We start from the raw sequence: 25,754 nt of genomic DNA, 5'->3' as shown, positions 1-25,754 counted from the left end.
GAGGTCTGGCGATCTGGGAAAGCGTGAAGACGGTTCCTGTAATTAACAACAACAAAAATAGTCTTGTGTATATTTTGAATGCATGTACAGTGTTACCGCAACTTGATACCCGATAGACCCAATGTATTTTAAAAGCGGATATATATTTTCGTTTGCGAAACTGTATAAGCAGAAATTGATCTGCGGTAACGAGGAACAGATCTGCTCAACTTCGCGGATTTACTCCCGCCTGCGTGCAGACCTGGGGACATCTCGGCTGAAGAGTCATGCGTGTTTCCCACAGCTGGAGAAGCTCAGACTGGCAGCCAGAGGGTAAAATATATTTAAAAAGTACGAGTACAAAATACATCCCCAATTATAAATCAAATGCATTCATGACAAACATTAAAAAAACAGCAACATTGTGTACAGTTTGGTGAAGGGTGCGGTGTGTGTTAGTGTTGGGGGGTGTTTACACATGCAATATATGTATGTGTGTGTGTGTGTATATATATATATATATATATATATATATATATATATATATATATATATATATATATATATATATGTGTATATATATATATATATATATATGTGTATATATATATATATATATATATATATAGCTCTGGGAAAAAATAAGAGACCACTGCATCTCCACATGTATGCCAGCCATTCCATTCAATTCATATTTTTATTTGGAATTTGGGAGAAATGTTGTCAGTAGTTTATGGAATAAAATACAACACAAATGTTCATTTTACCCAAACACATACCTATAAATAGTAAAACCAGAGAAACTGATAATTTTGCAGCGGTGTCTTAATTTTTTTCGGAGCTGTATGTGTGTGTGTCCTACAACACAATATTATTTTGTTGCTAATCAGATACTTGATTGTTAAAAGCTCTGTGCGTTGTCAGGTGTAAAACAACGATAGCAAAATATTAAAACTGCTGTATAAGTCAATAAATAAAACACGTGTGTTTACTTTAATTTGGGCCTTTTTAATAATTTAGAATTTAGGACATCTCTTACAAGCCTGATTTATTATATGCATCCCCTTATTTGAAAATAATATAAATTGTAGTATTATAATAAATTATCAAGCATTTATAATAATAATAATAATAATAATAATAATAATAATAATAATAATAATAATAATCCGTTAGTATTGGTAATATTAGTAGCCAGAAGTATATATTCTGCTGTTTCTACATTGAAACAAAGTAAATTAAATTATGGTTGAGAAAGGTGGAAAACATGCTGCAGTGATACGTGGGGCAGATTTGCATAAATGTTTTATCTGTGTAGGGCTTCTGGGATACATGAGACATTTAATCCTTTTGGAATCTGATTTATTTATGTTTTCAACATAATCGTCTGATCATATCCGTGCAGTTCAGAAAACGGACAAAATTATAATAGTAATAATACAGATTTTTAATTTGTCTGATTTGGAAATATGTATCAGTCACTTCATTAGCTACCACCCGGTTTTGGCCACACCAGATTTGCCCCCAAGTCACACGTTTACAATCGATCGAACAAGGGAGATAACACTAAATAAAAAAGTACAAAATAATTAATATACACATGGTGTATTTAATACCCTTTAGAGAAGCACACTGCCTTCTTATATCCACAGTTGTTGCATAATAAGAAATATATATTTTCAACAAATAAGATTATATAAATATACATGTATGCCAAACATTTATGCATGGATGTTGCAGTTTTGTGTTGTTGTTTCTTTGATGTCAGGACGGCCGTGTAGTCAGTACTCAATCTTGTTGTAGAGATTGTACAGTGGTAAAGCTGGTAGGTTGCTGCCCGGGTAGTATAAAGGCGTGGGGAAGGCAATGGACCTGGGCACCGGCACCCTAAGCAGGGAATTGTCCCTAAAAACCAGCGGCATCCCCACCAAAGTCTGCGCCGAGGCGTGCGCCATGTTGGCCGCCTCCAGCTCGGCCGACAGCTGCCGTTTCCACTTGTTCCTCCGGTTCTGGAACCAAGTCTTGACCTGGGTCTCTGTGAGCTGCAGGCTGGAGGCCAGGCAGGCCCGCTCCGAGCTGCTCAGGTAGCGCTTCATGTCAAAGGTGGACTCCAGCTGGTACACCTGGCTGCGGGAGAACACCGTGCGCGTCTTCTTCTTGGCCGAGTGGCCCTGTTTGTCCGCCGCGTCGCCCTGGCGCTCCTCGGACAGGGGCCCCTCCTGCCCCTCTCTGTAATCCTGCAGCCGCGGCTGCGTCAGGTGCGGCCGCCGCTCCTGCTCGGGTGTAATTCCTTTAGTGGCACCTGCAAGAGCCAGAGCAGCAGCTGAGACCCCCGTGACGGAAAACACACCGATACCCGACACACAAACGTGCACAAATAAATCGATTCTATACATATTCTATAAGCTCAAACAGATACACACCAGCATTAGATAGTCAAGTTTCCGTATGTACATTCAATATATGCACTTTTACTTTTCATGGCAATGGGGTTAATGGGGTAACTATTGCATGGGACAGGGCTTTAATTGTATCACATGCTGAAGAAGGGTCCCACTTATTCGTATAGGTAGGATGTGCAAAACTATATATATTTCAGTGCAGAATGAGCAGAACTCACTGTGGTGTCTGTAACATTTGCTTGGGTTCCCTCTGTCCTTTTGTGCATCTTTTAGACTGATTTAATGTGCCCGTGTGCTTCAGTAAAATGATCTATTTAAAAATGTACCACATTATTCGATACTTTGCACAAGAGTTCATTAAGTTTGAACTTTGCCAGTTTGATCGACTGTTGAAAGGTTACAAGTGCCCCATTAAATAAACAATAAAATATGACTAATACAGGTACATGATACTAATTAAATCAGGTTACGGTTTACTGGCAATTGAGACAAATGTAACGAGTTTATTTTAAAAGCCCCGTTTAATCAATTAAAGGACAGCGTTGCATTTGCACGGAGGGGTGGAGTGGGGGGTGGGTGACATATTTACATTTTGGATACACACACAAAGATGCTCGTTCACTTTCTCACAAGAGTCAAATAAGGAAACTCGAGGGGAAAACGAGCAATCACAACACTAACCTCATCCACAATAATGAGTATAATAAGAAAAACCGGAATTCGCAGACGCGGGGCAGTACTTACTGAGGCAGGTGAAGCCCAGGGCTTTGGGCTGAGGGGTGCATGGCTGGCCGTGTCCGGGGAGTCCGGGCTCGGGGCAGCAGCAGTCCGCAGAGTCCTCGCCGGCGCTGCCCTCCTCCTCGGACGACACGGACAGGGGTCGCTTCCTCTGCAGCGCCGCTTTGGGGGGCTCCTTGCGCCCACCTTCGGACGGGGTCCCCAAGATGGACTGGATGGTGAAGCTGGAGAGAGGGGCCGTGGAACACCTGCTGCCGCTGTCCTCTTTGTTATTCATCCTGGGTTCATAACATTGAAGGGGGGGGGATAATAGTTTAGGTGGGGATATTAAGTGCCCTGAAGAAAGTACACTGGAGCGCAAACCCGGGGTATTTTGTGAAAACGAAAACAAAACAAAAGCAGGGGCAGTTGAAGGGGTTTTTGCTGTTTTTCCCTGAGCTCTCAGTGGCTGAGTGTATCCCTGTCTACACACACTGGCAGTCCAGCCCAGGCAGTGTTGTGGCGCTGTGTCATTTGCATGGAGGTAAGCTTCCCCGGGACCAATCACAAGCCTAAAGTGAGCCCCGGAAATTTCAAACTATGCCCGTCTTTCTCTGGATGGGGGAGAGAGAGAAAAAAAGCAACCCAGAGACAGAAAGAGAGACGCGCAAACAGCCGACTTGATCGCGCCTAAATGATATGTAAATGTTTATTAAGTACAGGGGTTGCTGTTCAATAGGCCGTAATTACTGCCTCCGAGGGTGAAACGGGACATGCTGATGGAAGAAACATATCCGTGCAGAAGTGTGCATAACCGGTTTCAAGATATATGCCTGGAAAATGCGTATATATACACAATATTAATAAAAACAATTCTGAGTAATTATGACCGATAACAAATAAACACAAACCCCATACCGCGAAGTGTTATATTTCCAAGGACACTGAGGTTTTCTTCATTTTTCCAGAAGAAAACAAATACATTACAATGGAAAACGATTTTTTTAAAGCATGTTTTAATTTGTAAATACAAGTCGAGTCCCAGGAAAGTCAGAATTTTGGACCTACATATTGTGCCTATATATATATATATATATATATATATATATATATATATATATGTTCTGCTCATAAACGTATATCCCTAAAATGTTAGCATCATGTACTGATAACTGACAAATCGTATAACAATGGGAATAGTCGAAAAACTAAGTGAATGGGTTTTATTAACTTAAGACTAAAAGGGAAGTATTTGTATTCGTATTGAGCACATTTAGAGGCCCAATTAGTTTAGATGTGTTGTTTAGCTGGTAACACAATTCAATGTATGATTTAAATAAATAAATAAATAAATAAATAAATACACCCCCCAGGAATAGTTCAATGACGCAAGCGATGCTCTTACAGTTGACATTTCAACAGGAATGCAAAGCTCGCTTAATAAGTGCGCGTTTAATAGGAGCTCTTCCAATTGAGCCTCCTCGGGTTGCACGTTTTGTAGTTTCAAACCATATTGCAGGGATCGGATTGAGAAGCAGTGAGTTGGCAAAAGTAGTCAGACCGAATCAGGAGAGGACGGAGAATCGCATCCCTTTGAACCACACAAACAGAAACATTACAACTGACATTTTAATATCTCAGCATTGTCAACAATTTCCGCTCAATTCAATTGAAACGAGCTGTGGTGCAGGCAAACGAACAGTGCAATTTAGCCTTTCCAATGTAATTTAAATAATAATAATAATAATAATAATAATAATAATAATAATAATAATAATAATAATAATAATATATACACACATGGATAAAACAATTAAGGCGAAAACATAAAATACCTCAGTTATTCATTCCGCGTATGTGTTTTACAAGAAACTGGCGTGTGTAAAGTTACAATAACCTTTAAATGCACTAACGCAGAATTCTGCTATTATTATTAAGTATAATAATTTGTTTTATATTTTTATGAGTGTCTTTTACGCATTAGCTGTTTTTTTGTAAAATGTTTCGTTTCAGTAATGCATTCTGAGAACAAATATGTTTGAAACATCACAATGTGTGCCCTGCCTGGAACAAAATCTGATTTTCTCGGTGCACACGGCTGTATTGAGCGTAAATCGGCTGCAGTAAACAACACATCAAAGCAACAAGCCTGGATCCATCTGTGAGAGCTCTTTTATACATGTACAAAGTACTCGTGTTATTCCTTTAGCTGTGTTTTGTGTCCAATGGAATGGATATTTTACAGACCAATAATCGATACTCTTGAAGTGTCTTCCATTATATGGGAACTATTTTGTTACAGTTTAATTGGCAGTGCGCTCGGCCCTACCTGGATTAATACTGTAGCTTTTTGTTTTTAATTCTCCCTCAGTGCGTCCACTGCACCCAATTAACGATGAATTTGCTAATTAGTGCGGTAATCTGCCCTCCCCGGCGGACCAGGCTAATTGATTGACTGATCGATCGCTGGGTGTGTGGGGAGAGCCGCCCTTGGCCGGGTCCGGGGGTGCTATTGGGGGTGTGGGGGGGCAGGTGCTTGGAAGGGGATGCGCTGTTCCTCCACATTAACCTTTTCGCGACTTTCCACACAGACCCGGACACATTACAAATGGTCAGCTTTAATCATGGTGTCAACTCCGTGACCCCGAGTGCTCCTGGTACGAGAAAGGATGACGACCCCCCCACCGAGCGAAACCTTTAGCCTCGTTAGTCGCGTTTCAGGCGCGTTTCACAAACCCCAGCTAGACCCGGACAGTCAATATCAAAATCCCACGGAAGAAATTATAACAAGAGGATAACTACGATTTCCACGTCGTTAAAATATGAATGTAAATATATATACTCTCTCTCTCTCTCTCTCTCTCTCTCTCTCTCTCTATATATATATATATATATATATATATATATATATATATATATATATATATATATATATATCTACTCTAACAAATATATACCAGAATCAAATCCACAAAATTAAAAGTATATTTAAATATGGAAAATGATCAAATAACATATAATGTGTGCACACAAAAACAAAACCGCTGTGGAAAACACTGCGGAGGCAGGTTGCGATTCCTGATTTGCAATAATTTTGCTGTAAAGCGGATGCTAAAGTGGGCATATGTTCAGAGAAAAGTGATATATGAGCTGTGTGGTCGGTCTGTGGACTGAATTGGATTTATAGGGGGTTCATATAAAGCGTGAAATCTGCACTGACAGAGTTAAATGGGCAGATTTTATACGTCTCTTTAAAGCTTATTTAAACCACGACATCTGTTGGCAGCTCACTTAAAAAAAAAAAAAAAAAAAAGAAGAAAGAAAACAAAAGCAATTTTCCACCGTTTAAACAATAATGTAAGAAAATAGTACTAATAATAACGATAAAAACGACAACAGAACGGAATAAAAATATGTCCCATGTGTGTAAAGCGATGTATACCATGTGCTCTCACTGCATGTTTCATAGATTAGTGTGTATCACAGACGAGCACACGCTTTGCAGGTCACACGTCTGCACTGTCCCGGGACGGTGCTGTGATGCTCCTTTAACAGCATCAGCCCGGCTCTCCTGCAGCAATGCAATACTGTGTCGGGGGGTGGGGTGGGGGCTGAGGAAAAGGTTTCTCCAGAAAAGACAGATGAAGTCATAAACAGGTTTGATCTGCGAATCAAGCTTCGATAAATATTAAACACAGTCTCTTTACACGCGTGTATTATGATATATGGCGCGTCCAAACTTTAAAATAAGGAAATTACCAGAGAAAATGATCTCAATAAATTCTCTAAGTATAAACGTTGATTATGTTTCGATTTTCATTCAAGGACCCGAGCCTACTCTTTTCTCTGGTTCAGATGACATCTTGCAGAGAGAGAGAGAGAGAGAGAGAGAGAGAGAGAGAGAGAGAGAGAGAGAGAGAGAGAGAGAGAGAGAGAGAGAGGGAGAGATTCCCTCTTTAAGAGCGAGCCCTGGAGGTGTAGAATTTATGTAATCTGTGGCTGGCAAATGAATTGGGTAATTTATTGGAAAACAGAAAGTCGTGGAGATTGGATCAGCATAGCCTATCCAAGGGCTCCTATCCATCAAGTTCCAATTAACAACCTAACCATTGAGCTTTAATGGGTTTCCAATCTACTGCCCAGATAGACTCATCAATTCCTCTGGGAGAAATTAAGAAAATCGACCGCCCCTTGGCGTTGCGGTGTCATTCTTCTCTGCAACTATATGTCAAATTAAAAACACAATTAAAATTTAAACTGTTTCAATCAGAGGTGCCCCGCAACCTATGTTTCACTTAATAGAACTGTGATGAAAATCTGATGCTGGCACTCAATCATGGCCGCGAATGGGGACTTGAACGAGTATAAAAAAAATCCTGATTTTTATTCCTTAAAAAAATGCTAATATATTTTAACCAACCAACTAGTACGATGTGCATGTGTCCCCGGTCTGGGATATAGTACTAGTGTATATATATATATATATATATATATATATATATATATATATCACTGTATAACGGAGTGTTAACGGGGGGCTGAAGTATTTTTCTTCCCATAACCGAACAAATACTGTATCATTTCTCCACGGAAGAGCATACGTCTCCATCAGCTCCTTGAAACACGCAGCCGACAGAGAGCCGTTATTACTTTCTATCAAGAGCACTTGCACCGGATGCCAAACCTGCTATTTCCCTAGATCCATTAATACGCTGCTGATAAGCGAGAAAACAGCTACTTAAGAAGTTATAGCCAGGGTTATAGCATATATGTAATAAATACAAATCACACTTTTTGATTGTTTCGTTTAAGAACACCTAAAAGTGTGTTTCTATATTTGTATCATATACTGTAAGTGTGTGTGTGTGTGTGTGTGTGTTTGTGCCGCGTAATCTATGTGGTAGGATGCTTGGGATTTCTATATTTCCATATTTCCATATTTCCATATTTTCATACCCAGCACTGCAGCCCCTTCTACCACACATGAGGGTGACGTATTGGAAACTTTTGACTGGCCTTCTCACGGCTGGGTGTTTTGGATAATAAATGCAATGTAACGATGCACCTGCATTTCACTGGCACAGCAAACTGTCACCGGTCTTCTATCGGCAGAGACTTTTTATAACTTGCGTTTGAACCCAAATGAATCTTAGCTTTTGTGTCCTAAAACACGCAGATATGCTACATGGTGGGATCGGCACCATCGACACTCATTCGTGGCAGGGGGCGCTGTGAATATCCAGGTGGGAAACGTATACAAATAAATAATGAACCACGGTGAGCTATACGAGGATGCCTTATGTTCACATCCCTAAGCGATATTATCACCCAAACCGTGTTATTCAGAATAAATCCATCTATGTACAGAGTGATCAATACTTTCCTCTTCCATCATTTACTCTTCTGGGCCGACACTAAGTCCTGTGCATTCATACTCATCAATGCAAAGTGGACAGTGTGCGCCCCGCTTACGCACAAGAGACCCAGCGGCGAGTTTAACCTCCTAACCAGGTCTGATTATATTAATTAAATAATAAGATTACAGCGCAGATCAATGCGAGACTACTGTATCATATCATAATTGTGGAGAAATAAGAGGCCGGACGGTCCTGGCACTAATCATACCATTTGTGGAACTAATACATGTCCATCAATTTTGGATATAGACACACACACACACACACACACACACACACGGCAATCAGAGAGTTAAAAGAAAGACACGATTCAAGCCGTTGCCCACTTGAACTATATATAACTAGCACTATAATTTATGATGTGATCTGTTTAAAATCAGACACTCAACTTTCCATTTTAATTTAATATACAAAGCATCCCCCGGTCACGTCCACTGTTTAATTTACGTGAATGTGCTTCATCTCTCTCTTTCTCTCTCTCTCTCTTTTTTTTGCATAAAGTTGTCATTCAGAGAGGAATTATCGAGTGATAATTTTTTCAATTTTATGCGAACAAATCAAGGTCATCAACGCCACAGAAAGTGCTCCCGAACAAGGGCCTTTATTTGAAACAATATTTTACAGACGTTTTCCGATCAATACGAGCTGAGGCATAATGCGATGCCAATCTATTAATGCGCTTTAATGGGCCCTCGTCGAGTTTGCATGGTATAATAAGTCAATACAGTAAGTGATTATGGCGACAATATTGGGCTGTGCCAATATTATAAATTATAGCGACGCTTCTTCTTTGAAGACCTGTTCGGAAAGTGCCCACAACTTTCTGGAGTTAATTCGAAAATGTTTTTTATTAAATACAGCAATTAAATAAATGCAATAATAATAAAAAACATAACCTCATAATTTTAAAAAATACAGTATAACATGTTACATAAGTGTAAACCAAATTATTAAAACATACTACTTCTACTCCTACTACTAGTAACCATCATCATCATCATCATCATCATGATAATAAGACGGTAAAGAGAGAAGAGATGCAATGGCCTCAGTAACAGTAACAGCACTCACCTCCTGGTCTGGCCCTCTCTCTTCGGGCAGAGCTGTGCACACGTCCAGACGGACAGAGACGGACAGAGACGGACAGAGACGGACAGCCTGGCCGCGCCGCGCACAGGGACACCTCCGACTGAGGCGCTTGTGCCTGTCCGCGACTTTTCTATTTTTTTATTTCATGCCCAGTGTTTATTGTGTGTTTCTTATACAAAGGCCCTGTGTTTTCGCACCAAATAAAATAAATACATGTGTGTTTAAAGTACAAACACCTCAAGTTCAAAGCGATATCCAGTCGCATCCAACGCGACACACAACACGATGATAACTTTCTATTTATTTTCAGTGGCGCGCAAAGCTGCTTATCGTGACCTCCACACGGGCGCAGCAAAGGATTTTATTTATTTGTTTTTAAATCTATTGATTTGTAAAGGTTAGGGATTTCTGTCGTTAAATTACACTGGCCTTTTTTTTTTTCCAGTTGTCCTAAACTTGCAGATCGTTTACATCACAACCTGTGACATTTCAGAGCCAAACTGGACTGAAAAAACGCAGATAATGACGAGACGATTATTTTATACCCTTATCAGATCCAGGACGTGCTCTTATGCCATAAATAATGATCGAATGATACCGACTTAACCTTAAATAATTTTAATAATAATAATAATAATAATAATAATAATAATAATAATAATAATAATAATAATAATAATAATAGGAAACGGACATAATATATCCATAAATGTATTTTCAGGGGATTTATTGTTTCAATTATGTATATTTAATTGATGTTAACATATAACGCTTGCAACGCTCCACAGGTACAGACTTCAAATATATTTACCCCGTTTATACAATTAGACTGCGGTCTATATGAATATATACATTTATTCTATCCCAAAAGCATGTTAGAGATTAAATTAAGCATTCCTTATCCTGAAATATAAGCCCAACCAACTGCAAAATATATTTATATATTTTATATCAGTGTTAGAAATCTGTTTGAAAAAAATCTGAAAAAATAAACATTCGGGAAAATATGGTCTGAACGGTCAGATTTTATATTTTATATATAATTGCTATACAATAATGGTGCGGTTTGTTTCAATCTCCATCCGATCTGACCGGCACAGTAAACCGCTAGACAATGGTACATTAAAATAAATGACGAAACTGTAATTATTAGTTTTGTATTAAGTTCTGACATGTTTTAGTTGCACAATGTATATATAGTCCTGTTTTGCATGAGCTGATACTTTTACTCATCCCCTATATAAACATATTCTAAAATACTTTATATACGCATAGCCTCTCTCTACACACACACACACATTAGGGTTAACACTAAAAATAACACTCCACTTAATTTCACCATTTTACCCACCCCCTCCCCACGCGTCTCTCCCTGTGATCGCCTTTGTAATTGTCGCATGATCATATTAATTAAGCTCTTTAGTTCATTAAGCCCTTTTTGATGAAAAGCAGTGTTTTACAAAGGCTTAACAGGTTGATTATACAGCGTGCACCTGCTCATACAATCGCCAGGGTCGGCTGGACACCTTCACCTTCCCCAGCTCCAAGTTCAAACGAGTGCCGGACCGTGGCGTGGACTCAGACTGTCTGTGAGATTCACACCAAGTCTTCAGATGCCACACAACTGGCACATACAGTCTTGGTCAACAGGTGCATCAGAAATATTCCCTTACAGGCAATGTGTGAGGCTCCCGAATCAGTACTCCCTGCGCCAGCTGTGCTTATCATACGTTAAAACCTGCATATACGCAACGTTTGGGCTTATTGTGTAAAGATTGCTAAACTTATGTCCAAAAACACATAACCTTAAAAAAAAAAAAAAGCAAAAGCACGGCACAATTAAGCACACGCGAGAACGAACTGGTCAGCACCCGTCTGCTCGCCTGCGCAAATGGACCGGGTATCTGCTGCTATAGCCACAACAAACACAGGGCCCGGCGTGCAGGGAGGCGGTTTGTTGTAAGCAGCCAGTTTGTTCAACACACACAATAAACAGTTCCGATAACTATTTACACAACAGGTTGCGAATTGGCAGAGTCTCCAAGACAGATTTACTCCCATTGCGCAACCGAGTGCTATTGTCAGAAAGCGACTGGCAGCCCTGTGAAACGCAGGTCATTAAGACAGCACTGTTATTATTATTATTGTTGTTGTGACGATGCTGCTGCTGATGAATATTATGAACAATAATAATAATAATAACAGCAGTACTTGTGCAGACACACACGTGCATGCATGCTCGGCGTCAGGTGCAAAACGCAGTCGTTGCACTTTATTCCATTCGTAATTCTTTAACTTGTTCATAATAAACCCCTTCCCCCCCAAATACAAATGCTTAAAACATACAGTGGGGAGTTTTTGAGAATAAATGCGATGGGTGTTTAGGAAGGAGCGCGCAGGGGTTCGGGGGTTAATTAAGCTTTAAAATCCCCACGAGTCCTTCCTGGCGTTTTGCTCAATTCAATTGTTACAGACATATGACCTGTCAGCGGAGACGCCGCAGCAATGTGCCAGCATCGGGCGGAACGACTACAAGCACAATTACATCTATTTTTATACATCTAAACAAGTTTTAAAAGTTGTAATAATAATAATAATAATAATAATAATAATAATAATAATAAATATAATAATAAGTTGCTGCCTGACGCCAAACACAAAGTCCAAAAATAACGAAAGAGACCCCGATCTGGCGATTCGCTCTCTCTGCTCAATCATGTCTCAACAATGTATTTTACTGGGTTTCTAGTGTCAGTGTCAGGTTTTCATTATGTGGAAACAACTGTTGGTCCATAGCAATAACAGTGAACTGTATACAAAATGTAATTATCGCTTAACACCACTGACAAGAGTGTGTGTGTGTACACACACACACACACACACACACACACATATATATATATATATATATATATATATATATATGCATCTATATATAAATATATAGATACATAGATAGATACACAGATCGATGGATAGATAGATAGTAGGTCTATGTCTATTAAAATGTATCTGCAAACACGAGGAGATTAAGGAATGATTTCATTTTATTTCACAACATAATTCAGCAATACAATATCAAAAAACGTCTGTTCTCTTCTATACAAAGGGACGAACATGTGGTTCTTCTTTGCGTTTTAACTTTATATATATTTATATCTATTTACAACATATCAAGGGTTTTAAAAAAAAGCACAAACAAACTGTACAATTTCAGTTCAGCTCATGACTGTGTTCAAGTAAATTCCCCAAGTCAGTGGAACAGAAGGGATCGTTTACAGTAAAATCAGTCCATTTATTCTCATATAAATTAAAAAATAAAATCTTGATTGTCCTTCGGTTAAAGCGCTGATGAAGGTATTGAACTCAGTGCTGAAATCATATTTATCCCAGTTTAACCACCAACAACACACGTTTCCAGTGAAACGTGCAGGGCTTCCACATGGAGAACAATATTGCACACATAGTAAAAAAATACATTAATATAACAAAAGTACCACCATTTCGTTTAAGAAAAATGCATGTTGATTTTTTTAACCTAAAAAACAGAGGGAGGAAAAATACTACTGGGATGTGGTAAATAGCGGATTGTAATCAATGGACGTAGTTCACTCTGCATAAAGACGTTGGCTTACAAAAATAACAAATAAAAACGCGTCATAGTTGAACGTTTGGTTTATTATAATTTTCTCTGCGCCAGATGTGTCAATTGCTCGTGTGATGAAAAGTAATGTTTAATATCAGCAACGATCACGAGTGCAGGAATCCGAAAAGGATCATACCGCCGTGGAAATAGAAAATAGCGAGAAAGGAAAACTTTAGAAATAAATACATATATTTGGCAACTTGTAATTCCTTCTGCTGTCCATGTTATTATAATAACATCTTTCACAGCGCCTTGATAAAACACAGGAAAAATGCCAAACGAGACCAAGATATGGCCAAATAATAATAATAATAATAATAATAATAATAATAATAATAATAATAATAATTATTATTATTATTATTATTATTATTATATAAAAGGGCGTACATTATGAATTGCACGAATTTGGTGATACTTACAAAACATAGTTACTAACAATGCGTGTAGCTGCTCCTCTGGGTTTAAAAGAAAAAGAAAGAAAGAAAAAGAAAAAGAACAAGCCTGGGTTTTTGTTTTCGTTTTTTTTTCTTAGAAAAATAATAACTGTAATCATATTAACAATAATGACAATAAAATCATGAAATAAAATAACAATTGGCATAATAAGAAAATAACATGGTTAATATTAATAATAAGAAAAGCTCAGACCGGCCTCAGCAGCGGGACCGAGGTGACGATGGGGTGCGAGTAGTACACCGGGTGGGGGAAGGTGAGCAGCGGCTGGCTGGCCGGGACGTTGCCCGCCGGGCTGCCCGCGTCGGAGGCCGAGTTCTCATGGTACAGGATGGGCACCCGGACTATCCGCTGCGCCGCGGCGTGGCTCAGGTTGGCCGCCTCCAGCTCGGCCGCCAGCTGCCGCTTCCACTTGTTCCTCCGGTTCTGGAACCAGATCTTGACCTGGGTCTCGGTGAGGTGCAGCGAGGCGGCCAGGCCGGCCCGCTCCGAGCTGCTCAGGTAGCGCTTCATGTCAAAGGTGGACTCCAGCTGGAAGACCTGGCTGCGGGAGAACACCGTGCGCGTCTTCTTCTTGCGGCAGGGCTTCTTGTCCGAGCCGTCCTCCCTGCGCTTCCACTCGTCCGGGCCGTCCTCCTTCTTGGGCTCCTCGGCGTCGCTCTCCTCCAGCACGATCTCCTCGGCGCTCTTGCTGGCCTCGTCCTCCTGGCCGTCCGGGTCGGATTTGAGCACCAGGTCCGGGGAGTCCCGGTCTGTGCCCGAGGCCGGGGAAGAGTCTCGGACGCTGTGTTTTTCGGTCACTAAAATAATGTAAAAAAGACATTTCCAAGTTAGTCTCAGTGTCAGAGCAGAGCTGGACACGTCTGTCTGTCTGTCCGTCTGTCTGTCTCGGCGCCCCTGTTGGCACAATCACACCCACAGCCAGAAAACAAACACATGCCAGAAAAGATTGAGCGCTGACTTTTGCAGACAATTTATAGACACTGACAGGCCGACCGAAAGACCGACATGCAAAAAGTGTAGTCTCGGTGTCCCCCCACAACCGAGCAAATATTTGCAACTCACCAGAGCGAGCTGCATACATGTTTCGTTTACATGATCACGTTTCGTGCTTTAATGGTTTCATCACCAGTAGCCAGAGTGTGTCTGGACAATCCAGCGGTTTGGGCTTTAAACGGTGGTTCTCTGCACAGAAACGTCCCGCCACAACATCAATATCTGTGTTACAGGAAGCCTTGTTTTTTTGTCTCTCGTTTTACAAGAAAAAATAAATCAGAAAAGCTTACAACCTATACTAACTGGCAATGTGTCCATAGCTGCGATAGCAACACCACCATAAAGACACATTTGCATTGAAATTAAAATAATAATAACCCATTCATGTATCTAATTAAAATACTGCCTTTAAAAAACTTCCCCTGCCTGCCACGTCCTCCAGCCTTTACTTACACTCCCATTGGCATCACGTGTAGGGCACTAAATACAGTTTAGTTTCTGAAAAACTGCAAAATAAATGACTATAACAATGCACTTGTGCGTAATTTTAAATCCTGTACTTGTGCGTAAAATCGTGCGTAACAATTGAATTGTGGGTCCAACTCACCGTCCGTCCTGTGCAGGTGGCCCGAGGAGCTGATGGTGTAGGGGTACCACCAGGTCGGGGCTCTCTCCAAATAGTGCGCCGGCAGGGCGAACCTCTGGGTGGGGATTTCAAACCGGGGGAAGCTGAGATCCCCGACCTGCGAGAGAGAAAAGCCCCCCTCCAGGGTCGCTTTCGTGGGGGCCAGAATAGTCTTGGGTTTGGACGGTTTGCTGTCACAGTTCAGCAGGTTCTTTATGGAAAAGGGCGACTCCTTGGCCGGCGTGCAGGTCTCTGGCGCTGTCTCGGGCATTGCTGCTGCTGGGAGGTCCTGGTCCAGGTATCTCAGACCATAAATACGCGCAAAACACCGAGAGAAAGTGAGTGTGAGCGACAGAGAGAAAAGAGAGTTTCTCTCTTGTTGTTGTTGTTGTCTTTTCTTGCAGCCTGTGCACAGTGCCGACCGCGCAATGCGTCCTGTTGTTGTCGTAAAAGATGACAATTAAACAACAACAAGCTTCAAAAAGAAATAAAACAAAAACGCACACAAAAAAGCAATATTAATCTTGCATCCAGGTCCAGCGAAGATCCCCTGCAAAACTGTTACAGTGCGTCAGTCTGGCGCCAGATGCTAATGATGAAATAAAAATGTCATCCAAGTTAAATGCGCAGAGTATACGGCGATTGGGCACGTACAATGGCAAATTGGATGAGGGAAGAGAGGGGGAACAGAGAGAGAGAAAGGGCTGCGGCGAAGTCCACCCTCCGCAGACTTGGCGCTTTGGCTGTAGGCTGGAGGCGCTCGCCTGTTATTGGTCTTATATAGTGCAATTAGGCAGCAAATGAGGACAGGCTATTAGTACAGAGGGACACGGCTCTGCTTAAGCGCCACTACAAGTACAGTAAGCAAATGACTCACATCTGACTATTGGTGCAAATTGGAGCTTCATTTCCATCTTACGTGCTACTGGATTTGGTTAAAGATTTAAGTATTACTCTATATCCATATCTATCTATCTACACAACCACACACACACATTGTCGAGCGATAATTACATATATATATTCTTTTCACAATAAATCCTACAAAGTGCTTTTGGATTGAAACTCAATTTAAAAGCTGATCAGCAGCCATTTATTATTGCATATTAAATGTATTGGGAGGTGGGGGCATATTATCCTTCCATCAAACTAGCAGATTGTATTTCTAAAACAGCTTTTTTAAAATAACTTGAACACATTTTTGATTAACATAACCAATACTACCAGATACAACGGGTTATGAGGCGAAAGTCATGGAAAAACAACAAAAGTAAAACAGTAACAGTTTCGGCTACAAACGCAATAATTTGTTTTTTATTAGAGGATAACCTTTTCGAAATCTTTTATAAATAAATCATCGATTCGTTTTTTTAATTCTTTTTCTTTTAAAAGCTCTGATTCGAGCGCGTTATTAAGTTAAATGTCACATTTAAAATAGTGAAATAATAATTCAGTTCAATTCAATGTTCGACATCAAGATTTGCCTTCAAATTGTTTTATTACTTATATTGTTATATTACTGCTTCGGAACATATTTAAAGCAGAAAGAAAAAAAAACATTATAGTATAACAAACACCTTTTAGTATTGCCATTATATTATTGTCTTCTTTAAAATGGAAACACTTAGCAATGAAAATGAAAACACAGCAGACACTGAGGTTTGAACTGCAGACCGGGAATCCAAAAGATGGTTTCTGTCTAATAAATCAAATCATCAAGATTTGTCAGGAGGATTAGAACAAGATATTGTCTGAGATTCAACGTTATTTCTCCTCGACTTCCAGTTAGACGAGCCCAACAGAGAAAACAAACACCAGCACTATACTGGAACCAAACGAACAATTTAATTTCCAGCTCCATTTGTGTTTTGGGGTTTTCTGTGTAATGCTTCAACACATAAATGGACATGATTTCATATCTAGCATTGGACAGCGAATCCATGTCGCAGCTCATTGGGAGGCGATGCACTGAGACAACAGGAGCACAAGTCCCCAGGAAGGCTGTTATCATCTCTATTGGACATGTCTGAATCACTGGTTAAATCACAGACAGGCAATTATGTCCCCAGAATAAAAGGATCGGCGATGCCTCACTTGCGGGGACTTGCTATTCTAATGTTCATTTAAGTGCGCTCAATCCATATCTAATACTTCATTAATATGAAACTTGCAATATGTCCTGTTGGTTTAAATCCAGTGACAGTAATTGTTGAACAAAATGCTTTCTGTTCTAGAGACTTTGCTGTGGCCTTTGCGGCAGTAAGGATTGGTCCTTGTTGAGACGGGATTAAACCGTGTCCTCTAATAAGGTAATGCTGTTTTGTTGTGCGGTTTCCGTTATGTGTTTATTGACCAGGGCTGAGCAGTGATTTCACAGGATCACGGAGGGAAATAAACGTCTTTACTGGGAGTCAGACCTGTATGGGCATCGATATAGGAAAACTATAGCTATATATATCATTTGTCTCAAGGGTTTTTTTAAAGGTAAAACATAACACACATACCTAACTCTTTTTCCAGGTTTTCAGAGGGCAGACACATATATTTAATACAATAAAAAAACAAACCTGTATAACAACTACATCTGATCTTTACTAAATGTTGCACGGTTCTGTGGCTAAATATATCTTCCTTTCTCGACGGCCATGCATGGAGTTAAATGCATTTCAAAGTGGACACGTAGATGCATGTCATCCTCTCACACAGCTGGAGAGCTGTTACAATCTGCAGAAACGATGATCTGACGAACTGAGTTCATGTGTCGTCCCAAGCTGTATTATATCTTAATTACCCTCAAGTCGTTATAAATCTGGACCCAAACTCCAAAGTATTCTGTTACAAGATTAGATTTTTTAAAACGCATTTTTTGACCTCCAGGTAGAAACAACTTGGTTCATCTGCATTATCTTTGCCTCCAACTGAACCCCAAAGGACCCCATCCAGCTCCATCCATATCGCATTTCACACCTGACGATTTATGAGACTTTAACGCTATACCTTTATCTCCATAAAAGTGAGGGACCTTCCACTGAAATGCACACCTGCTGTAACACTTCAATGCACATTTTTACAACTACAATTAGTCGGTTCTTTTCCATTTGTTTTAAGTGTGACAAATACATAAATATATATAATAAAGTATCGCACAGAGCAATAAAAACACAACACAAACTATTTAAACATGGAAGATAATGCTGACACAAAGCGCCCTCTGTGGATGAGAATCAGTAAATAACCTCAAACTCAGGTGAAGTGAAATCACTGTAATGCTGGATTAACCCAACCTTGGGGAAACCGACAGAGAAATTAATATGGTCAATTTACACACCAAGCTTTTTTTTTACAAATAGTCTAAAATGCACAAAAGCGACCTAAGAAAAGTACAGATGTGTGGAAGTATCCAACACTAAAGACCAAAGGCGCAACAATGTCATCAAACTTGCTTTGTAGAAAATTTATTTAATTATATTTGTATACATTGATTTCTTAAATTAATTCAGTTATTTACTGCGCATGCTTAACATAAATATTGACTGTAGTTTATTTTTTTATTTGTTTGCAATAGTGGTTTCATATTTTCTTAGTGTGTTATATTACACCAAGACACAAACACAATTCAACGGCAATTTAAGGGCCAGTTTAATCAAGAAAATACATGTAGCGCGAATGAGCTGAAAACAAATTATAATTGCGATAATAATAATTGAATATAACACACAAACAACAACTACAACAGCAATACTAATGATACTAACCAAGTTAAAAATAATAATGGTATTTAAATACAATCAATAGGCTGCTATTACTAGCCTACTACTACTACTACTACTACCAACTAACTACTAACAACAATAATAACAATAACAATAACAATAATAAAATGTGACAATTTTAAACATGATATTTCAGGAACATTTTTAATTTGATCGCAATGCTCTTCAATAAATACATTTCAGTACAGAAACAAATGATCATAACAATGTCACCCCAAGCGAGGACAATGATTATTAATAATGACTTTCCCATTGATATTTGCTCATACTGGCACAGTTAAACTTACTTAACATCAGACATTGTATTTCTGTACTCTATACATGCATGTGGTTATGTTTTTATGTATTTAAAATAAATACTCCTACGGTACCTATTCATGCTCTCCTCAGTATTGACCTTTGAATAAGAACATCACTTTTTATATCGCCGAATCAATCTTTGCCCAAAATATCTCGTTAAAGCACCAACTGCGGGACTGCCTTATTGATGTGGTGACTTGTATTTAATTAACATTTTAGGATGAATCAATCTACCAATCACGACTGATTGGAACCTCAATCCAAATTATAAAACAAGAATATGGGTCTTTTTTGAATTGCTTTCTTAGTCCCAAGATGTTTGACTTTTAGAAACAATAGGGATCCATCTTCCTGTTTATGAGTCCGTGGAGAATTGAATATCGTATATCATGTTTATATTTGTTATGTATGATGATGATGATGATGATGATTATTATTAAGAAATACCGACACTATCGGAATGGACCAAACCTGCTGGGATCCTCGTCCTCTAAGGCCCTGGTTCCCAAACCGTTCCCTGCTCTGCTTGTTTTCGTTGCAACTGAGATCTTAATTACCTAATTGGACCTTCAACTGAATTGTCATTTCAATTAAGGGTTCAATTAAGCAATTGAGAGCTCGGTTGTAACGAAAACTAGCAGAGCAGGGGGCACTCCAGAGTGTGATGAGTTTCTGCGCCTGCGTGGCCAGGACCCGGGTCCCAAACAAAATGATCAGGCTGCAGTGGCACCAGTCAGAGCCTACAGACACACAGAGTCGGTGTGATTAGAGGACGCATCCACCATCTACCGATTTGGATGTTATCAGTGCATTGAAAATAGCTTATTATTAAATATCTCTGCATTTGAATGACCTACTTTGTACAGCTAGCTGGATGATTTGGTCATTATCAGGCGATTTGAATGGCACACAGTCACAAGCGTGTGCTTTCTTTCTTCTACTGCCTTTTTGTATTTTTATTTGTTTATTATTTTGCATTTAAGATAAACAGTCGCCCTATCTGGGCTGCAGTGACAGGCGGGGGAAACACAAAGCTATGGGTAATAACCCCGACCCCGGGTGCAGGTGGCAACACGCGTGGCTCATGGCTGGGCGTTAAACCCCACGGTATTCCGCAGTGTGGATATAAAACACTTCTGTTTATTACCACTTTGTAACAAAAAATAATGTATAATAAGACATAGGGTTCACAAATGAGTAATAATAATAATAATACTAATAATAATAATAATAAAATAATAATAATAATAATAATAATAATAATAATAATAATAATAATAATAATAATAATAATTATTATTATTATTATTATTATTATTATTATTATTATTATTTCGTGGCAGACACCCTTGTGCAGGGCGACTTACAAAATATAAGGGCAATACCAAATGCAATAATACAGTGCAGTTCGAGGCATAATTCATTTACAAATTCACAATTTACACAAGTGTATGTGAGATATACAGTAAACAATATATAAGGTCTTACATCCTAGATTGTAAAAGCTGATCAGTGCAGACAAGATGTTAAGTCAAAGTTAAGAGCTAAGGGAGAGGGAGCGTAGGGGAGATCAAAATGAAAAATAAATGAATAAATTACCAGGTAATACAATTTGAGGTACAGTATATAATTATATATTATTTAAAAACAAAAGTCAAGATAGTAAGATATGTATTTTTAAGGATTTCACTATGCTATCCTTGTTTAAACACCAAATGATGTTGCACATCAAATGAGTTTATATTGGATAAGTGATGAAAGAGTCCACCTTCACATGGACACACACAGCTGGTGCCACAACCCAAACTGTGTGCAGGGCGGGATAGCAAGACTAAAAGCCCTTTAATAGGCCCGTCAATAACGAAACGAAGGATCAAGGATTGTTTGCACAGTAAACACATATTGCACACAAATATGAGCTGCACACACTGCACATCTCCAGCTCCGTTTTTAAATCTGTGCACAGAACCCAAAATATTAATGAAGCGAAATAGCTCCCTCTGGTGGCCTTACTGGACACTCCCATGTCGTCTGAATTTATAGGTCTGTCGTGTTTAATATTTCTAAATTATATTCGCTCAACATGAACAGGAAGATTTAAAGCGCAGGTAGCGCGAATGGATTTATCAATCGAGACACTGTCGGCTCTGCTGGTTTTCTGGAGCAGAGACACCGCACCCGGGCTCAGGTATATCATCGCCTGTCACTGCGCCACAGGGACAGCGTGTGTGGGATGGGTTGTTTATGTGTGTTTATAGATTGTGTGGTTTATGCATATTTTGGTAAATTATGCTAAGAAAAAAATATATATTGTGATTTAATAAAATGCTTTCATGTGGCACTGGCAAATTTCTATTAAGGATGTAAAACAAGGCATAAACAGCAGTCTGTCACTGGCTCACAGGCCTGTGTCTGTAAGATTACAATAGCACAAATATAGGCTATGCATATCATTAGGAGAGGAAATATAACGGCTCACTTTAATTCACGGCCTCCCCGCAGAGTAATTACACTGGTGACCAAAAGTTTCCAGTCCCTTCCTGCCAGCTCTGTGCGCCCTGGTGAAATTATTGATGGACACATGTCTTTGGTAATGTAAGCAAGGAGGACCAGTGTAACCGACACTCTGCCTCTCCATGTGACAGTAATATAATCCACACCACGCTCAAGGGCTGGGCTCTCTCTGTTATTCCCTTAAATTAAATCTTAAGTTATTCCATATATAAAATTTAAAAAATCCATCCATATATATATATATATATATATATATATATATATATACACACCGATCAGCCATAACATTATGACCACTGACAGGTGAAGTGAATAACACTGATAATCTCGTTATCATGGCACCTGTCAGTGGGTGGGATATATTAGGCAGCAAGTGAACATTTTGTCCTCAAAGCTGATGTGTTAGAAGGATCTGAGCGACTTTGACAAGGGCCACATTGTGATGGTAGACGACTGGGTCAGAGCATCTCCAAAACTGCAGCTCTTGTGGGGTATTCCCGGTCTGCAGTGGTCAGTAGCTATCAAAAGTGGTCCAAGGAAGGAAAAGCGGTGAACCGGCGACAGGGTCATGGGCGGCCAAGGCTCATTGATGCACGTGGGGAGCGAAGGCTGGCCCGTGTGGTCCGATCCAACAGACGAGCTACTGTAGCTCAAATTGCTGAAAAAGTGAATGCTGGTTCTGATAGAAAGGTGTCAGAACACACAGTGCATCGCAGTTTGTTGCGTATGGGGCTGCGTAGCCGCAAACCAGTCAGGATGCTCATGCTGACCCCTGTCCACTGCCGAAAGCGCCTACAATGGGCACGTGAGCATCAGAACTGGACCACGGAGCAATGGAAGAAGGTGGCCTGGTCTGATGAATCACAGGTTCAAGGTGTTGACTTGGCCTCCAAATTCCCCAGATCTCAATCCAATCGAGCATCTGTGGGATGTTCTGGACAAACTAGTCCCATCCATGGAGGCCCCACCTCGCAACTTACAGGACTTAAAGGATCTGCTGCTGACGTCTTGGTGCCAGATACCACAGCACACCTTCAGAGGTCTAGTGGAGTCCATGCCTCGACGGGTCAGGGCAGTTTTGGCGGCAAAAGGGGGACCTACACAATATTAGGCAGGTGGTCATAATGTTATGGCTGATCAGTGTATCTATATAATAGATACACTGTCACCTCCAAAATGATTGGCACCTTTGATAAAGATAAGGGGGGGAAAGTCTGTGTAACATAAACAACACACCTAATGAGCTATATTGTACTTTTGCAATATGTGGAATATATTTTAGTTTGTTAATGATTCAAGGGATTCAACCAAAATTACACATTTCCCAAATTATAGTTTTTTTTTTTAAGTGTCACAATTATTGGCACCCTTGCTGTCAGTACTTTACACACAGCCCTCTTCAACTCAAACCACAGGCTTTCAATGGGATTCAAGGCCAGAGACTAAGAAGGCTACTGCAAAATTTAGATTTTGTGGTCAATTAACCATTTCTTTGTGGATTTTGATGTGTGCTTGGGGTCATTGTCTTGCTGGAAGATCCACTAGTGGGCCAAGTTTCAGAGGCAACCAGGTTTCTGGCCAAGTTTCCTGATACATGGTAGAGTTAATTATGCCAGTGGAAGCAAAACAGCCCAATAACATTAAAGATCCACCACCATATTTGACATATTTTCAACGCCAAACCCATCACTGGTGTTCATGGCCAAAGAGCTCTGTTTGTGTCTCATCTGACCACAGCGCCGGTCTCCAATCCAAGTGCCAAAGCCGTGTAGCAAATTCCAGGTGCTTACATTTGTTAGTTGCTCTCAATGAAGGCTTTTCCTGGCAACCCTTCCACAGAAGCTATCGGCATGGAGGTGGCATCCAGCTGTAGATTTGGAGACCCCAAGACGCAGCCAAGTTCTGTAATTCTCCAGCTGCGGCCCTTAGATTCTTCTTTGTCTCTACCAGGCAGGTTCACCACTGTCCCACTAATTTTGAACTTCTTATTGCCCTAATAGTGGTAAGTGGTATATTTATTTATATGCAGTTTTGTGGTACCCATTGCCTGATTTATGAAGGTCAAGTGTCTCAATTAATTAATTAATTGCCTTCTCCAATTTAAACAATGAACATTACATGCATGACCATTTTTATACCCCCGTGAAACAGGAAGCCATGGACAGCCACAATTCAGTCCCTCACGACAGAGACTTAAGAAAGTAGATCGTTAATGCAGATTTTATTTATAAGAATCTTCAAGGATGCCAATAATTTTGACACTGATCTTTCTGAGAAAAAACAAAAAATTACTTGATAAAAAATGTTTTTTTCTCTGAGCAATTGTATTAGTATAAAATAATAATTTTCCTATATTTGTGAGCTCATTACCTGTGTTTGAATAGACAATGTTCAGTCCAAAGTGGTGCTGCTGCCCCAGTCCGGTTCCTGTTCCAGCGGGTCTGATCCGAGTCCGTCCGTGGGGCTGTTCGCCGCTCCTGCGCCTGTATTTCCGGGCAGACACGATCATTGACCAGAATAATGGCTCCAGGGTTGTAAAATGACAGATGCATCAATTTCAATATTTTGGAAACAAATGATAGTCTTCGAGCGCCTTGTGATTTTCTTTTTACCTTCTCCTAAACTTAAACGATCTGCACATAAAATGGAAATGTGATTGGGGACGGGAACAATTCTGTCAAAGAACAATTCGAAAGCAAACAAACACACAAATAAATAAGGCCTTAGACTTTTTGCTTTTACTTTTTCTTTTGTTTCATATACATATATATGTGTGTGTGAAACAAAATAAATAAATATATATATATAGGCTATATTATAAGTCTATTTCTGTGTCTGTACTTGGCCCGGTGCGAGAAGATGTAATATACTCTGACTTTTATATTATTTATTTCAAAGCCATGTTATTGATTATTTCGCAAGGAAAATGACAAATGGCACCTTAGAACGACACGGTCAGCAAGTTCTATTAAAGAAATGATAGTATTGCTCATGGATTGTTAAAAGGCTCAGTTTAGATACTTTATAGGTTTACATCCATCACCATTTAATGACCGAAATGATGAAAAATATGAGCCACTGCGACTGCTGCTCCCTCGCTTTAACTTTTATTTGTAATTGGTCGGAAAGCTGGAGATGGATTTTGTTTTGATATCTGGTTAGAGTTTCCCTCTGACTTCGGGAATTGTGATAAAACAGTGTGAGAATAACTTTAGATTAATAATAAGCAGAGGATGGAGGGAGCGGGGGAGCCGGGGAGGTGGCACTCAGACTCTCCAGGCAGGTGACCTTTGCTCCGTCATTAGTCAGGCTAATCTCAGCGGCACAGGGGCCTGGAAATTCTGCGCTTATGAGATGTTGATGTCAAAACACCTTCACAATCCTAATCTCTCTGGTGCTCTTTAGCTGCTTAATTTTTTCACACATAATCTATTAGTGGGAGTTTAACTGAATTGCCACAAATACACCGCCATGGCATCACATCGGTAAAGGATTCCTCGTTTATAAAGAGAATGAGAAGATCGAGGACAAGCACTATAAGGGCCAATTACACACCGATGAAAACTGTATTTACTTATATTTTCAGTGCGTTAATTTTAAGAAGAATCCACTGATTTTTATTGCCGGCACGGTGCGTCTAACTGGGGTAACTGGTCAAAAATAAATATTTTTTTTTAACTGGAGTATCTGCAAACAGTGGGGAAAAGAAAATTATTTTTGCAATAGGTTTTCAAACTCATAAACCTATGGGTTTCGAAATCATAACACCAGTAATACGTAAAGTATGTATGTATGTTTAAATACAGGATATCTCAGAGAAAAGAGTAGCACTCATATTGC

General features: G+C 39.7%; 2 protein-coding genes across 2 annotated transcripts; both read right to left on the bottom strand.

The window, feature by feature from the left end:
* Positions 1 to 966: 966 nt before the first annotated feature.
* hmx2 (H6 family homeobox 2) lies at positions 967 to 9,730 on the bottom strand. Its single transcript, XM_066693508.1, has 3 exons — positions 9,587 to 9,730; positions 3,126 to 3,397; positions 967 to 2,281 (listed from the first exon to the last, which is right to left on the bottom strand). Exons 2-3 carry the CDS (start codon positions 3,394 to 3,396, stop codon positions 1,761 to 1,763), a joined length of 792 nt encoding a protein of 263 aa, XP_066549605.1. The 5' UTR covers position 3,397; positions 9,587 to 9,730; the 3' UTR covers positions 967 to 1,760.
* A 2,903-nt stretch (positions 9,731 to 12,633) lies between these two features.
* Positions 12,634 to 16,058, bottom strand: LOC136716094 (homeobox protein HMX3). The gene is made up of 2 exons (XM_066693584.1): positions 15,310 to 16,058; positions 12,634 to 14,506 (listed from the first exon to the last, which is right to left on the bottom strand). The coding sequence occupies exons 1-2, from the start codon at positions 15,596 to 15,598 to the stop codon at positions 13,896 to 13,898; spliced, it is 900 nt and encodes a 299-aa protein (XP_066549681.1). The 5' UTR covers positions 15,599 to 16,058; the 3' UTR covers positions 12,634 to 13,895.
* Positions 16,059 to 25,754: the final 9,696 nt, after the last annotated feature.

Source organism: Amia ocellicauda, chromosome 20 (genome assembly GCF_036373705.1).
Source record: "Amia ocellicauda isolate fAmiCal2 chromosome 20, fAmiCal2.hap1, whole genome shotgun sequence".
NCBI lineage: Eukaryota > Metazoa > Chordata > Actinopteri > Amiiformes > Amiidae > Amia > Amia ocellicauda.
Note: the sequence above shows the minus strand (reverse complement) of the source record. Positions and strands in the feature narration are given on the sequence as shown.